The sequence below is a fragment of the Lycorma delicatula genome, chromosome 4, assembly GCF_047948215.1.
Source record: "Lycorma delicatula isolate Av1 chromosome 4, ASM4794821v1, whole genome shotgun sequence".
In the NCBI taxonomy this organism is placed as follows: Eukaryota; Metazoa; Arthropoda; class Insecta; order Hemiptera; family Fulgoridae; genus Lycorma; species Lycorma delicatula.
The window spans coordinates 210490428-210506060 of NC_134458.1; the positions used below are offsets into that span (position 1 = coordinate 210490428).

At 30.8% G+C, this 15633-nt stretch overlaps 1 protein-coding gene across 4 annotated transcripts; it reads left to right on the plus strand.

Moving 5' to 3' along the window:
- Window positions 1-1611: 1611 nt before the first annotated feature.
- tko (30S ribosomal protein S12 technical knockout) lies at window positions 1612-14815 on the plus strand. Of its 4 annotated transcripts, none has more exons than XM_075365124.1 (3): window positions 1612-1767; window positions 9928-10008; window positions 14387-14815. In XM_075365124.1, the coding sequence occupies exons 2-3, from the start codon at window positions 9942-9944 to the stop codon at window positions 14737-14739; spliced, it is 420 nt and encodes a 139-aa protein (XP_075221239.1). In that variant the 5' UTR covers window positions 1612-1767; window positions 9928-9941; the 3' UTR covers window positions 14740-14815. The 4 variants fall into 4 exon arrangements, with proteins under 4 accessions (XP_075221239.1, XP_075221242.1, XP_075221240.1 ...); XM_075365127.1 differs by lacking the exon at window positions 1612-1767 and adding an exon at window positions 6091-6315; XM_075365125.1 differs by lacking the exon at window positions 1612-1767 and adding an exon at window positions 6091-6283.
- The last annotated feature ends 818 nt before the right edge of the window (window positions 14816-15633 follow it).

The following is a 15633-nucleotide window of genomic DNA, read 5'->3' on the forward strand; positions in this document are numbered from 1 at the left end:
CGGAAATTGGGGAGGGGGTGCGATGGGGTGCCACCGTAATATCTCGGCAACCGCTCGTTCGATTTTTACGATTCAAACGGCGTAAGTATCGGTAGGTCGAACGCTAACTGTTTAACGAATCTGGTACACACTTGATCGACCGGATCTTGGTTATCCGGAAATTAATTCGTTTAGCCCTATGTTTTGATCGCACTCACCCGACGTAAAACGTACCGATCCGATCTTTCGCTAAATACGCTCAAACCTGTGCGCTAGCGAAGCTGTAAGCAATAAACTTATCAAGACTGAAAAGTGGAAAATAAAAAATATTATATTAGGACGGTATCTCAGAATGGATTTGATAAGCTTTGACGGTGATATGTAACATTATGTCAAAGTCATAGCTTCAAATTCAAAATTTGATGTTTTTGACAATTTTTTCTTATGCGTGATGAATGGTCTAAAGAGTGGGGTTCAAACACGCATAAGAAAAAATTGGAAAAATCTTTTCCGCCATATTGAATCAAACTTAATTTTTTAAATAGGAAGATTGACGTATGATACATGATTTCGGTTTAAAATTTTACAAGAAAAACAGTGGTGAACGCCATTTTTCTGTTAACGCCTTCGTTATCGAGTTTTAAGCATTCAAATTTGGAATGATGAAAAAATCGTGTTAATAATAAAACGCGATGCTTGATCAATTTTATCTGCATTCATAATGCAGACAGTAGCAAAGCTGTAATATTGGTAATAATTAACAATGAAACGACAAATTATATCAACTGATATTATTTTCAAAATAAAAATTAACTTCCTCTGCTAATATCAGCTGATATTTATAAAATTAAACAAATCAGCTGGACTTAATTAAAAAATCTGATGTGGACACCACATGACTTCGTTGTACGCCAATTAAATTACATATACACATTGTTTTTTTAATGAAAAGTACATCAAATTTTATTTTATTAATTTTTTTTTTTTATTGTTTTTATTGAATTATTATTTGTTGAATACATTTTTTTTACAATAGGAGGTTAATAATTATTAATAAATCAATATATTTAAATTGCAAAAAAAAGGAGAATGAAGTCTGATTCGAACCTAGGTACCTTCCCCTTATACATCCTAATATTTCATTAATTAAAATTTTATTTTGTTATAACTCTGGAACCAATAAGAATAAGTATTTTTGACTTTTTCTTAATTACAGTTAGCCCTCAATGAGAATTTTTCAACGATATATCATAATTGGTGCTTATTTTCATTGGTTCCAGAGTTACAGCTCAATAAAATTTTTATTAATGAAATATCTTTATCTTACAAGGGAAAAAGGCACATCGGTTCGAATCAGACTTCATCTCCTTTTTTTTTAAATTTTAATATATTGATTTATTAATATTTATTAACCTCTGATTGTAAAAAAAATTACAGAAAATAATAATTCAATAATAATAAAAAAAAAATTAGAACAAAATTTTATAAAAAAAAAACTAGTTGGTTGTTGTTGTTATAGGACTCGAACCCTACCACGACGGAGCGCGATTAATTGACGCCTTAGATCAATCGGCCACAGCAACTTCCCGGGAGAGAGGATAGAAAATGTTGTATATAAGTTGCGCGGGAGAAAAATGAAATAAATATTAGTATACTTAAACCATCTTGTGACGTTTTACAAATTTATATATATGTGATTGTGTGTGAATTAAATTTTGTTGTTGGTCGCCATAAGAAGCTATTGCTTGCCAGCGGGTGATTAGTGAAAGACAGAAAGCCGCAATTCAGGTAAGATTATTCGGTACTTGGCAATCTATTTGATTGACTACTTTGTTAAATAAATACTCAAAAATTATTAAATAAATACTCAAAAAATTACGGTGTTAATTAGTCAAGGTTAGCGAGCGTAGGTTAAGTTTGGTTAAATAAAATAAATAAATATAAATAACCATTTATTAAAATTAATAAAGAGACTGTTTTGAATCTATGTTAAACTCTATATAGGCCCATTTTCCACCGAAATCCGATTGACTACTTTGTTTTTAAATAAAGCCACGGCTCAGCCACAGATTGGCGACGTATATTTTATTAAACGAACTAAAATGTAAAAAATAATTTTAGGACGGTATCTCAGAATGGATTTGACAACAAGTTTTGATGGTGATATTTAAGATTATCTGAAAGTCATAGCTTCAGATTGAAAATTTTATGTTTTTGACAATTTTTTCTTATGCGTGATGAATGACCTAAAGAGTTCAAACGCATAAGAACAAATTGGCAAAAACATCAAATCTTTAATTTGAAACTATAACTTTCACATAATCTTACATATCACCATCAAAACTTGTTGTCAAATCCATTCTTTTTTCTCGCCTTAAAATTAGATTTTAACATAATAATTACTTTTGATTGATTTGGGCAGGAATTTTTGGGTGGTATAAAACGAAAAAGTAGTGAACGTAATATTCAGATATAAATGCAATGTTAACCCCATTACATTCAAGATCTCATCAACTTTTTACTTCAGGCTGCATCCTATATCTTCAGAGTACCAGATTGATTCTTTATTACTCGATGGATTAGCTGTGGTGATGTGTAAAGCTGTGCTGCCAAATGATAAAAATCACGGTACTACTAATACTTTACTATTACAGTATCTTTTTTTTTTGTCTTCAGTCATTTGACTGGTTTGATGCAGCTCTCCAAGATTCCCTATCTAGTGCTAGTCGTTTCATTTCAGTATACCCTCTACATCCTACATCCCCAACAATTTGTTTTACATACTCCAAACGTGGCCTGCCTACACAATTTTTCCCTTCTACCTGTCCTTCTAATATTAAAGCGACTATTCCAGGATGCCTTAGTATGTGGCCTATAAGTCTGTCTCTTCTTTTAACTATATTTTTCCAAATGCTTCTTTTTTCATCTATTTGCCGCAATACCTCTTCATTTGTCACTTTATCCACCCATCTGATTTTTAACATTCTCCTATAGCACCACATTTCAAAAGCTTCTAATCTTTTCTTCTCAGATATTCCGATCGTCCAAGTTTCACTCCCATATAAAGCGACACTCCAAACATACACTTTCAAAAATCTTTTCCTGATATTTAAATTAATTTTTGATGTAAACAAATTATATTTCTTACTGAAGGCTCGTTTAGCTTGTGCTATTCGGCATTTTATATCGCTCCTGCTTCGTCCATCTTTACTAATTTTACTTCCCAAATAACAAAATTCTTCTACCTCCATAATCTTTTCTCCTCCTATTTTCACATTCAGTGGTCCATCTTTGTTATTTCTACTACATTTCATTACTTTTGTTTTGTTCTTGTTTATTTTCATGCGATAGTTCTTGCGTAGGACTTCATCTATGCCGTTCATTGTTTCTTCTAAATCCTTTTTACTCTCGGCTAGAATTACTATATCATCAGCAAATCGTAGCATCTTTATCTTTTCACCTTGTACTGTTACTCCGAATCTAAATTGTTCTTTCATATCATTAACTGCTAGTTCCATGTAAAGATTAAAAAGTAACGGAGATAGGGAACATCCTTGTCGGACTCCCTTTCTTATTAGAGCTTCTTTCTTATGTTCTTCAATTGTTATTGTTGCTGTTTGGTTCCTGTACATGTTAGCAATTGTTCTTCTATCTCTGTATTTGAACCCTAATTTTTTTAAAACACTGAACATTATATTCCAATCTACGTTATCGAAAGCCTTTTCTAGGTCTATAAACGCAAAGTATGTTGGTTTGTTTTTCTTTAATCTTCCTTCTACTATTAATCTGAGGCCTAAAATTGCTTCCCTTGTCCCTATACTTTTTCTGAAACCAAATTGGTCTTCTCCTAACACTTCTTCCACTCTCCTCTCAATTCTTCTGTATAAAATTCTAGTTAAGATTTTTGATGCATGACTAGTTAAACTAATTGTTCTATATTCTTCACATTTATCTGCCCCTGCTTTCTTTGGTATCATAACTATAACACTTTTTTTGAAGTCTGATGGAAATTCCCCTTTTTCATAAATATTACACACCAGTTTGTATAATCTATCAATCGCTTCCTCACCTGCACTGCGCAGTAATTCTACAGGTATTCCGTCTATTCCAGGAGCCTTTCTGCCATTTAAATCTTTTAATGCTCTCTTAAATTCAGATCTCAGTATTGTTTCTCCCATTTCATCCTCCTCAACTTCCTCTTCTTCCTCTATAACACCATTTTCTAATTCATTTCCTCCGTATAACTCTTCAATATATTCCACCCATCTATCGACTTTACCTTTCGTATTATATATTGGTGTACCATCTTTGTTTAACACATTATTAGATTTTAATTTATGTACCCCAAAATTTTCCTTAACTTTCCTGTATGCTCCGTCTATTTTACCAATGTTCATTTCTCTTTCCACTTCTGAACACTTTTCTTTAATCCACTTTTCTTTCGCCAGTTTGCACTTCCTATTTATAGCATTTCTTAATTGCCTATAGTTCCTTTTACTTTCTTCATCATTAGCATTCTTATATTTTCTACGTTCATCCATCAGCTGCAATATATCGTCTGAAACCCAAGGTTTTCTACCAGTTCTCTTTATTCCGCCTAAGTTTGCTTCTGCTGATTTAAGAATTTCCTTTTTAACATTCTCCCATTCTTCTTCTACATTTTCTACCTTATCTTTTTTTCTCAGACCTCTTGCGATGTCCTCCTCAAAAATCTTCTTTACCCCCCTCTTCCTTAAGCTTCTCTAAATTCCACCGATTCATCTGACAACTTTTCTTCAGGTTTTTAAACCCCAATCTACATTTCATTATCACCAAATTATGGTCGCTATCAATGTCTGCTCCAGGGTAAGTTTTGCAGTCAACAAGTTGATTTCTAAATCTTTGCTTAACCATGATATAATCTATCTGATACCTTGCAGTATCGCCTGGCTTTTTCCAAGTGTATATTCTTCTATTATGATTTTTAAATTGGGTGTTGGCAATTACTAAATTATACTTCGTGCAAAACTCTATAAGTCGGTCCCCTCTTTCATTCCTTTTGCCCAGCCCGTATTCACCCACTATATTTCCTTCCTTGCCTTTTCCAATGCTTGCATTCCAATCTCCAACTATTATTAAATTTTCATCTCCTTTTACGTGTTTAATTGCTTCATCAATCTCTTCGTATACACACTCTACCTCATCATCATCATGGGCGCTTGTAGGCATATAAACGTTAACAATCGTCGGTTTAGGTTTTGATTTTATCCTTATTACAATGATTCTATCGCTATGCGTTTTGAAATACTCCACTCTCCTCCCTATCTTCTTGTTCATCACGAAACCTACCCCTGCCTGCCCATTATTTGACGCTGAATTAATTACTCTAAAATCACCTGACCAAAAGTCGCCTTCCTCTTCCCACCGAACCTCACTAATTCCTACTATATCCACATTCACCCTATCCATTTCCCTACAGTATCATAATCACAATATATTAATGACATCTAATGTTATATATTAATAACATATACTAATGACATCTCCACTTTCATTGCTGGTAAATGATATTTATAACCACTGATATTCTTATGCAAAATTTACAAAATTTGCTGGAGTATTAAAAAAAATGAACATATAATTATGGCGTTTTATTTAAGAGATATCTTTTGTGTAAATAATACAAGTTAAAGTGGATTGGTTATAGTGTGGTGATCTGTTTATTTCTAAGACCTGGAATTGATAACATAGAGTTTACAGTGAGTACGAATTTAAATAAATTCTTTTTCAAATTAATAGTAGAAGGGGAGATTGCATAGCGAACGAGTAGCGAGAAATGACGTTAGAAAATAAAATTAAATTAGGTCTCGCTGCTGGAATTAGCGATGTGTTAAAATATTCAATCGAGCAAAACTGAAAAGTAATCGTTCAGATTCTCTCATCATTCATCATCCAACTCCGAGCTAGTGAAGAATTAAAAGTAGCAGTAAAATTTACTGTTCACTGAACATTAGCAGCATTCGCCTACATTAGTTATAGTAATATTCCAAGCGAGAACATGATTAAAATGATATAGTTGGTAATTCGAGATATTTCAATAATCGACTTGTTACTAACTTTTCATTCGAGAGATTCTATCACTAATAGATGTTATCAATTGAAAATCATCAAACGTTTTAAATCATTTTTATTTGTAAGGGGTTTCTATCACGCTATAATAATTTTAATTATTAATTCATTTCAACTATCAAGTTTTCTCTTTTTCGTTTATTATAATATTTCTTTGAATTGAGATTTTATAATCTAAGAGACGAAGTGGAAATTGGTGTGTATTTTTTGAGGTTATATTCTGTTCTAGTAAGTTACATTTTATTAACGTACAAAATTAATAACAAAACTTAATTCTTCGTCGCTAATTTTCGTCTTATTTATAGTTTGCATAAATATAAGTACAAAAGTAAGTTTTAATTTACATAAATTTTGTAAATAATTTTAATGAGTTGAAGTGGTTTCTCAAATTTAGCGTTGAATGATTGTTGTTAGTTAAAGGGTTTAATCCATTCCGTGAAATTTAATTAAATGCAATCAGTAATCGTGATACAAGCCGATAATGGAATTTTTTAGTGTTTTTAAAGGAAGAAAGTATTGATTGTTCATTTGAAATTATAAATAACTACAATTAGATATTATTCAAAGTGTTAAAAGCTAAAATTTAACATTAGATGAGGAATTGGAGTTTATTGGATATTTTTGTGTTTGTGACTTATCAATCAATTGATTCAAAATCACTTTGATAACTAATAAGATAATTCAATTATAATCTAATTAATCACTGTAACAAAAGTAATGGTAATGTAGTTTATTAACTTATACCACATTTAGCATAAGAGGTAACTGATGGGCTTTCTATGGTAGTGAAAAATATGTAACAGTTTGTCATTGTTTTAATGTGCAAAAGTAGAGATGAATTGGTTGTAATTTTTTTGACTTACTTATTTTTAACAGCTTTCTTTGCAAACATTATGTGCATTTATTTACTACCAATACCAGGTGACTTTACATACTAATATTATAAAATATAAGACAATTTACAATGTATTATAGCGGTTTGTTTAAAAGATACCTCATAGCTAAGTATAGTGAAATAGTGATATTTTTATTATAATTAATACTCAAATCTGTCAAGGGATGTTGTACATTTTGTTAAATTAGTGTTGAGGATTGTCTAGTTCTCAAAATTGATAGGATAGTTCTTTTCAAAATTGAAAATTCTTATTGACTAACAAAAGAGAAAGACAAGTTTTAACAGTTATGAATACAGAGATAATTACATTTTCCATGTTAAAAAATTCACATTAATGTTATAGATCAAGTTGAGGTGTGGTTAGTTTTGAAAAGAGAAACCAAGCTAAATTTTATAAATAAAACATTTTTAATGACTTAAGAATATTTTATATTGGCCTTGCGATTGAAATATATTGTTAGCTTCACAATCGCATAAAGCAATCAATAAATACACATATAAGAGATCAGAAAACCAACAATGAGACATTCACAGTTCATCAAACCACTAAGTATTTAGAATTACGTATGATCCATAGATATTTAATTAATCAATCTTATCTGGAGGTCACATAGAACCACGTAATACTGTAAAGTTGTACCTAGCCCACACAAATAGGTACATCATACATAATTGACACATTGCTGTACATAAAAATACATCACAATTTATATTAAAGGACTGAAGAACTAGATAAAAAACTGGCAGCAGTGAGATCTTAAAAATAAACCGGGTAATTATTTAGAAAGATTAGGCACACTCAAAAGTCAATAATCTTGGTATATGTTTTAGTCATCATGTTAATAATCAATAAACAAGAAAAAGGTGTCACTGTACTGTATTTTCTGAATTTTACCATATTTTTGTTCTAATAATAATAATAACGAATTTTTTTTGTTTTTTCTTGACTTGTAAAAATTTTTAAATAAAAAATTACATATTCCCATAGTTAGGTAGGTAGTTTAGTAAAGTTTAGGTCAGGGTTACCCAACCCACTAGGTTGGTCTAGTGGTGAATGCATCTTCCCAAATCAGCTGATTTGGAAGTTTAGAGTTCCCAGCGTCCCAAGTCCTAGTAAAGTCAGTTATTGTTACACGGATTTGAATACTAGATTGTGGATACTGGTGTTTTTTGGTCATTGGGTTTCAATTAACCACACATCTCAGGAATGGTCGAACTGAGACTATACAAGACTGCACTTTTACACTCGTACATATCATCCTCGTTCATCCTCTGAAGTATTATCAGAACGGTAATTATCGAGGCTAAACAGGAAAAAGAAAGGTCAGGGTTACCCACCGGGTTGGTCGTGGTGAACTCGTCATCGTAAATCAGCTGATTTGAAAGTTGAGAGTTCTAAGATTCAAATCCTAGTAAAGGCAGTTACTTTTATATGAAAAGTTTATACCGAAGTTAGGTTTCAATTGCCACATATCTTAGGAATGGTCGACCTGAGACTGTACAAGACTACACTTCATTTACATTCATACATATCATCCTCTGAAGTAATATCTTATTGTGGTTGCAGAGGCTAACAGAAAAGAAAGAGGTCACAGTTAAAATTAAGGTTAGGTTAGGTAACTGACTGAACTTCATATGATATAAACATAACCTAATATAATGCTTGCTTTGCATGCTAATTTTGACTAATTAACCGTAAATATTAAATTTGGTGGTTTAAAATGTAAACAAAAGAATGTTGATACCAATTCAAAACATTACCCTTGCTGCTACAGTAATAGGTAATTTTTTTCATTTTGAAATCATCCAAAGTCAAAAACTACAGTAAAGTGACATCTTTTATATAATTTTAATCAGCATGGTGAATACAACAATCTACACAGAGATTATTGGCTTTTGAATGCACATCATCTTTCTAAATAAATCTTGCTAACCAATCTAAACAGATCATTTCACACTGAATACTATCATCAAAATGACACACAGTTCATTTGACATATATAAACTGAAATATTCCAACTGCACAGTGTTCTACATTGTTCAAACAAAGGCTCGGTGAATACATGAAAGCTCTTCTTAGCTATATATTGTCAACCATCTCATAGATAAGTCACAAATCCACCTATATTGATAACAGTGTTGATGTTTTATTAATAAATGAGAAAATGACCATGTTTTAACAAACTTTAAGATTAAAGATCACAGATTTACAGATACATTTCAGATTCTACACACTTTTTGACCACATTCAAAATTTTTGTCTATTTAACTAAAAATAAACCTATCAGTAATTATATCAACCCACTGGTTGGTGTTACTGCTTGTACGTTAGATGAATCATTTTTTTGTATCTGTGTTTGTGTGTGTGTGTGTGTGAGACTTAATGTTGGAACTGGTACTTAAAGGTTATATGGGACCCCTACTGAAATCCAATCATTTTTTGCGTTTTACTTATTCTAGTAAATTTTCATCATTTATCTATTAGTTTATTATTTATAACATGAATTTAGAAGTATAAGATAATAATTATATATAACATTTGAACACAATTCAGCACGATAAATCTTACATACGTGTAACTTATTGAATATAATTTTTATTTTTAATGTTAATCAGATGAGATTAGCAAGAGAAGTGAGCATAGGTTATGTTTGATTAGATTATGTTAATTCTGTGTAATGATGAATCGCGCATGAATATAAACATAACCTAACCAAACATAACCTATACTCTCTTCATTCACTAACCCCATCTAATTGACGTTAAGTTTACTAGAACAAATAAAAGGCAAAAAACAATTGCATTACAGTAGGGGACCTGTATAACTGATATAAGCACCTTGGAATTAATTAGTAAAATGGTTTTTAAGGTTTATTGTCCCAAAATTTATATTCATTCTAAATTTGTATATTATAGATTAATTTTTATATTTTACTTTTTTTTAGGTTCTTCAGTAAAAATGAATAATCTGTTTAGAAGAATTACAAACACTGCAACAAATTTAATTCAATTATCGTGTAATTCTGGTAAGCTTTAATGATTTTATCATTATTTTTTAGATAAGTACTGTTTTCTTATAAAAAGAGAGAACTATGCATATTCATGTAATATTCTTACATGAATATTATTCATTTTCATATTCTTTTTATACAACTGTTTTTTTCTTTAAAAAATCAATAGATATTCAAGAATTTGACAAAGAACAGCGTGGTTAGTAATCCCTTATTAACAGAACCAAACTGCCCATTGATTCAACTGTAACTGTTCTTTTTATAAATATTTCTATATTGAGGTTAAACTGTAATTTCATCAATGAAAAATTGTGAAATATGTGAAAAACTTTGTGAATCTTACTTATAATGAGTTTTTTATTTTCACAATTTTGCTTAATGGACATTACTATTAAAAAATCATGTGTGATGATGTACAGAATTTCATTTATGTCTCAAAATCACTTATATCTGGTGTATTTCTTAAAATATCATTTATACACTTAGACAAATTGAATTTTATTTTAGCAAGATGTAATAAATTGAATATAATTTGCAATCAGCAGTTTAATGGTTGTTTTTCATTTTTTTTAAATATAAATTAGAAAAATTGTTTATAATTTTTCTATTAAAGCTACAGATATATTGCAATGTTTTGCTGTAGACACCAAATTACCCAGTCCATATAAAACAAAATTCATTTTACATGTAAATATACAGATTATGTTAGGTTGGGTTTGATGGTAAACCTTATTTTTTATATATAGTACTTGGTGATTCAGATTTGGGTTTTAAAATAATAAATTGAATCACTTATTTCATACTAAGAGAATTTCTATACTATTTACTTTTTTTATTTAATGCACTTTTTAAGGAAAAACTGTCCCTTACTTTACATTTACATAGTAAATAAGTTTTTCTCAATCCTTTTGATTACAAATAATTAAAGACCTCTTGTCTTTCATTTGGAAGTTCAGGGTTTGAATCCCAATCAGACATGTCCATTTCCACACTCGCACAAACAAGTCTCAGGCTTATGTGTGGAATTAATTCATCAGGTAATTAGGGTCATCACTGTCAAATAAATATGGTGTGGTATTTGTTGGTTTTCTCTGTTTGCAAAATAATCAGCAGTGTTCCTAGAAATTGTGATAGGTATTGGTGATGTTGAATATTTTTTTAGGTGGGAAACAATCTCTTGTAGTGTTTCAGAGAATTTTTAATGAACAACTCTCACCTTTAAATTTTGGTCCTTTGAGTATATGCTCTATTTTCTAACTGACTAGAACTTCTCAATTTAGTTCTGGTTTATAAAGTGTGTGTAATATAATTTTCCATTTTAAAAGGCTTGAAGATAAATATACATGTAGGATCAATTTCTGTGGGCTCTTAACATGAAGAGAAGAGATTTACTTGATGCCTTGATGGATTGAATTTCATTGCTATGTTTACCAGTATACAATCAATTAGGAATTATCAATCTTCACTTCTATCAAATGTGATTTTTAATACACTGTACTACTATTTTACTTATTGTGCTATTTTTTATTTATTTTTTAAACATTTACAGATGAAATCAGTTGATATAATAAATAGTCTAATCTATCAACTAGATAATCTAATCTATAAAATATAAGCTTTGTTGTAACACCAGAGCTAGTAGTGATACAACAAAACCTTAGAAAATGGATGTGATAATGTAACAATGCATATGCATATAAAACAGATGGATGACCTAGTGACAAAAGGCTGCCTTGGTTTATGTTTAAATATTGCAGTTGTGTCTAGTTGGCCAAGTACTATGCATGCATTCTGAGCTATTGCACATGTATATTGATAAGGGCTGTTGGGTTCAGAAGCTAGTTTCTGGGGATGTCGGCTCAGCTATAGTCAAGTAGTTGCAGCTCGTCCGTTGGAATCGAACTGAGCTTCCCGTGAGTGGCAGCTGGGTTCCCACTACAGTGTTGCAGTAGTGGCCTGCACAGCCCCACAGTGTCGGATGGGCATTGATCGTCTATCGCCGGCACAGTCAAGGCAGCTTTCTCCAAGTGATCCCACTTGGACTGGGTACTGCAGATAGACCTGTTGATTGGTCCACCAGCCAGGGTGTTTGAAGCTCAGCAAGTTGGGGTGGGTATGTAGCATCCTCGCCCCATGGCTCAGCAGATTGACCAGGCCTGCTGCTCTGGCAGGGATGTTGGCACCTGCCAAGAGGTCCCACATTGGGCCTGCCAGGGAACTTCTTTCTTCTTCAATTTCTTCCTCTTCTCCAGGCAGTGATTGGTGATGAAATAATCTTTCATTTTGCTGCTACCAATTTTTTATAGGTGCCTGAGAATGGTGGGACTGCAGCACTGTTGTGATGGGAGAGTTGTGCAGTCAGCTGGCTTGGTGGAGATAAACATATGTGTAGGCGAGTAGGTAGATTGCAAGTCACCCCCAACATCTGCCTGCTAGCATTGCACTTCCTGATACTAAGCACAGCATGTGACAACAATATATAAATCAAGAACACACTAACTGCTAAACAGCTCTCCAATGAGAGTTTGGATGGAAAGTTTGTAGTTCAATTTAATTCAGTCATGCACTAAATGAATACACGGTTAGGAGATTGTTTTTTTATATGGAAGCCTGAGCCTGTTTGTTAGTGGCTTTTTTATTTAGAGGGAAAGCTGGCTTTTTTAACATATGTGTTTTAGGTTTTTGACATAAAATGTAATGTTTTGCTCCCACCCTACATAAAGATACCCTGATCTTCCAGTGCTTGCCCTGAGACACTTCTTTGGATAGGTTGTTTGACTCATCTTATGTGAACGTTGCATTTGGATCATCTCTGACTCACTATTCATTTGTTGCTCTTTCTTCCTTGTAGTATTTTTGGTTACTAGGGTTTGGATCATTTTAAAAGTATAGTGCTATTTGTATTTGGATTTTTCCAGGGGCTCTTCCTACAGACCTATCCAGTTACTTAACTTTCTCTTTGGTTACTTTATGTAGGGTTATAATGCATATTGGGTAGGTCGGACAAAATATATACATATATTTACAGTCAGATAAGTATTTTACAATGAAGTTCTATAATCTTTTATAAAGCTAAAGCATCATTCATAGAATAAGTAAAATTGGACAAATAATATGTTTAGTAATTTTAAAAAAACCAATAATATAAAAATTAATAAGTTTTATTTTTAAGTTTTATTATTGATTTACTAGTTGTTATTTTTTCTGTGTAAATAAGTAAATATTTTATTGAAATCAGATATAATTGTGCATTACGTAGATCAGAACCAGATTGATAGGCAACTTAATCCAATATAATAAAAAGGGATTGCTTTAGCATTAGGGTTCAAGAAATACTGTAAATAAACCTTGCATCACAACAGTTTTACTTAATAAATTGAAAAAGAAGATAAATAATGGTTAAAGTTCATATTAATATGCACCATTAATAGTTATTTTAAGAAATAATAGTGATACAACTATGTGATAATAAATAAATAAAATTTACACTGAACAAATAAACATTTTAAGGAAATCAGATTTTCCTAAATGATCAGTTATTATACAAGAAACGTAAAATATTCAGTTTATGAAAAATTTAGAGTTTATGCAAATTATAGAAAATGTTAATTCAGTTTACACTATACACCACATTAGAACATTCTACATTAAGTGTAGTGTTGTAGAAGGAAACACAAACTATTTTAGCTCAATATTAAACAATATGAAACATGCTATATGTAATTTTGATATTATAAACAAGTATATACAATTTACATCTCGTACACATTATGATTATATTATAATAATTATGGCCCAAAAATCATTATCTTGGACACTTCACCATGAAATTGATATGCATCCACAACATAAATTTATGAAAGTATTGTGAGATAAATTAAAATATGCTAAACGATATTATATACTGACCATATATTAAAATATGTTAACTTAGTTAATCCATTAATTTATAGATTTTAATAGGCAGAATAAAACAACTAAAAGTAAGTGGAAGAAACGTTTATATTAAATAAATATCGAGAAATAAACACAGAGCTTTTCTGTAATACACAGAATTGCATCACAGAAGTGGTACGAACAACTAAAAAAAAATTACAATCTTGCTTTGAGCTATATTTTCTTTCTAAAAGGATTCTATTCCCTGGTACTATCATCAACATCACAGGTTATTAAGTAGATCCAAGATAAGGATAATAAATGTCACTTAAGAGTGAATCATGATAGAATGACACAAATTGTTAAAAAAATCATTGGAACATGTTTATTATTACCCTACAGTATTTTACACAAACATCATACAGCTTGGAAAATGTTTTTCTTCAGTTAATTGTATTATACTAGAATGCTGTTTCACTCTTTAATAATTTTAAAAGAAACTTTAATTTTTTTATAGTTATTGAACGTGGATATGCATCATTGGGCCATATGCATAAAACTGGGCCAATATATAAGTATCGACCAAATAGAAACCCGCTTGAAGGAAAATCACAAGCTAAAGGTATTGTACTAAAAACATTGATTAAAAAACCGAAGAAACCAAATTCGGCCAATAGAAAGTGTGTTTTAGTTCGTCTTAGTACCGGTAAAGAAATGGTTGCTTATATTCCAGGTATTGGACACAATCTACAAGAACACAATGTTGTATTAGTAGAACCTCATAGATTGCAAGATACACCTGGTGTTCGATTAAGATGTATTAGAGGTGTTTATGATTTACCACATGTTATAAAAGAAACAAGGAAGTAGATATAATTTATTATGTTTCATTTGTAGTTATTTGTATTTTTAATTGTCTAAAAAAATAAAACATTTAAGAAATGTACTTGAAATGTAATATTTCTAAACAGTTCCTCAAATTTTACCATTATTCCTTGAATAGTAGATGTAATTTCACAATTTGGTAAAGTTTAATTAGAAGGACGAACCAAATTGAAGATTAATTTAATAGGTGCATCATGAAATTCTACTGGGACTTTCATAACCTATTCTGCTTGTGAAAATAGTGGAAAAAATTCATATAAACATGTCCTAAATGCTTCATTTGCAAGTTACGGCTAGTGAAAGATTTTGTTCAGATTTCTGCCACCCTGGTGAAATGAGTGCGTACTGAAATTTTTAGGATATTAATTAAGGGGCAGAATTAGTGATTTCTTATAGGTTTTGACTTGAAAAATAAAATAAAATAGGTCCCAGAACCGTATCTACAGTAATTTTGAGAAATCTGGTGTGAAAATCAATAAATTGTGGTAAAAATCTGATTTTTATGATTGATGACAACAACTTTGTTAAATGTGATAAACACATAAAAAATGTAAAATTGTAGAAAATTTAATTCTGAACAAAATGGTACAAGATAAGTTAAATGAAACAAAGAAAAGTTGGGATAATTTATTTAAAACTTTAATTTATTTGGGGAAATTTTACTATAGCACTTATATCACATTATTTACAATAATGTTATCATAACAGTGTTTATGGGATGTATTTACTTGCTTTGTGTGTATCTTCAGCCAGTCAATTTCATGCAATAATAAATATGTTTTACAATAACATTTATCCAGTCATGTATAATTCTTTTTTTATTTATTCTAAATGAGTAAGTGAGTTAAATTATTGTTTAACAGTAACTCCCCCAGCAGC

Coding starts and splice junctions, on each gene's coding strand:
- tko (XM_075365124.1), top strand. CDS start 9,942: ATGAATAATCTGTTTAGAAGAATTACAAACACTGCAACAAATTTAATT. Junction 10,009..14,386: donor TCAATTATCGTGTAATTCTG/GTAAGCTTTAAT, acceptor ATTTTTTTATAG/TTATTGAACGTGGATATGCA.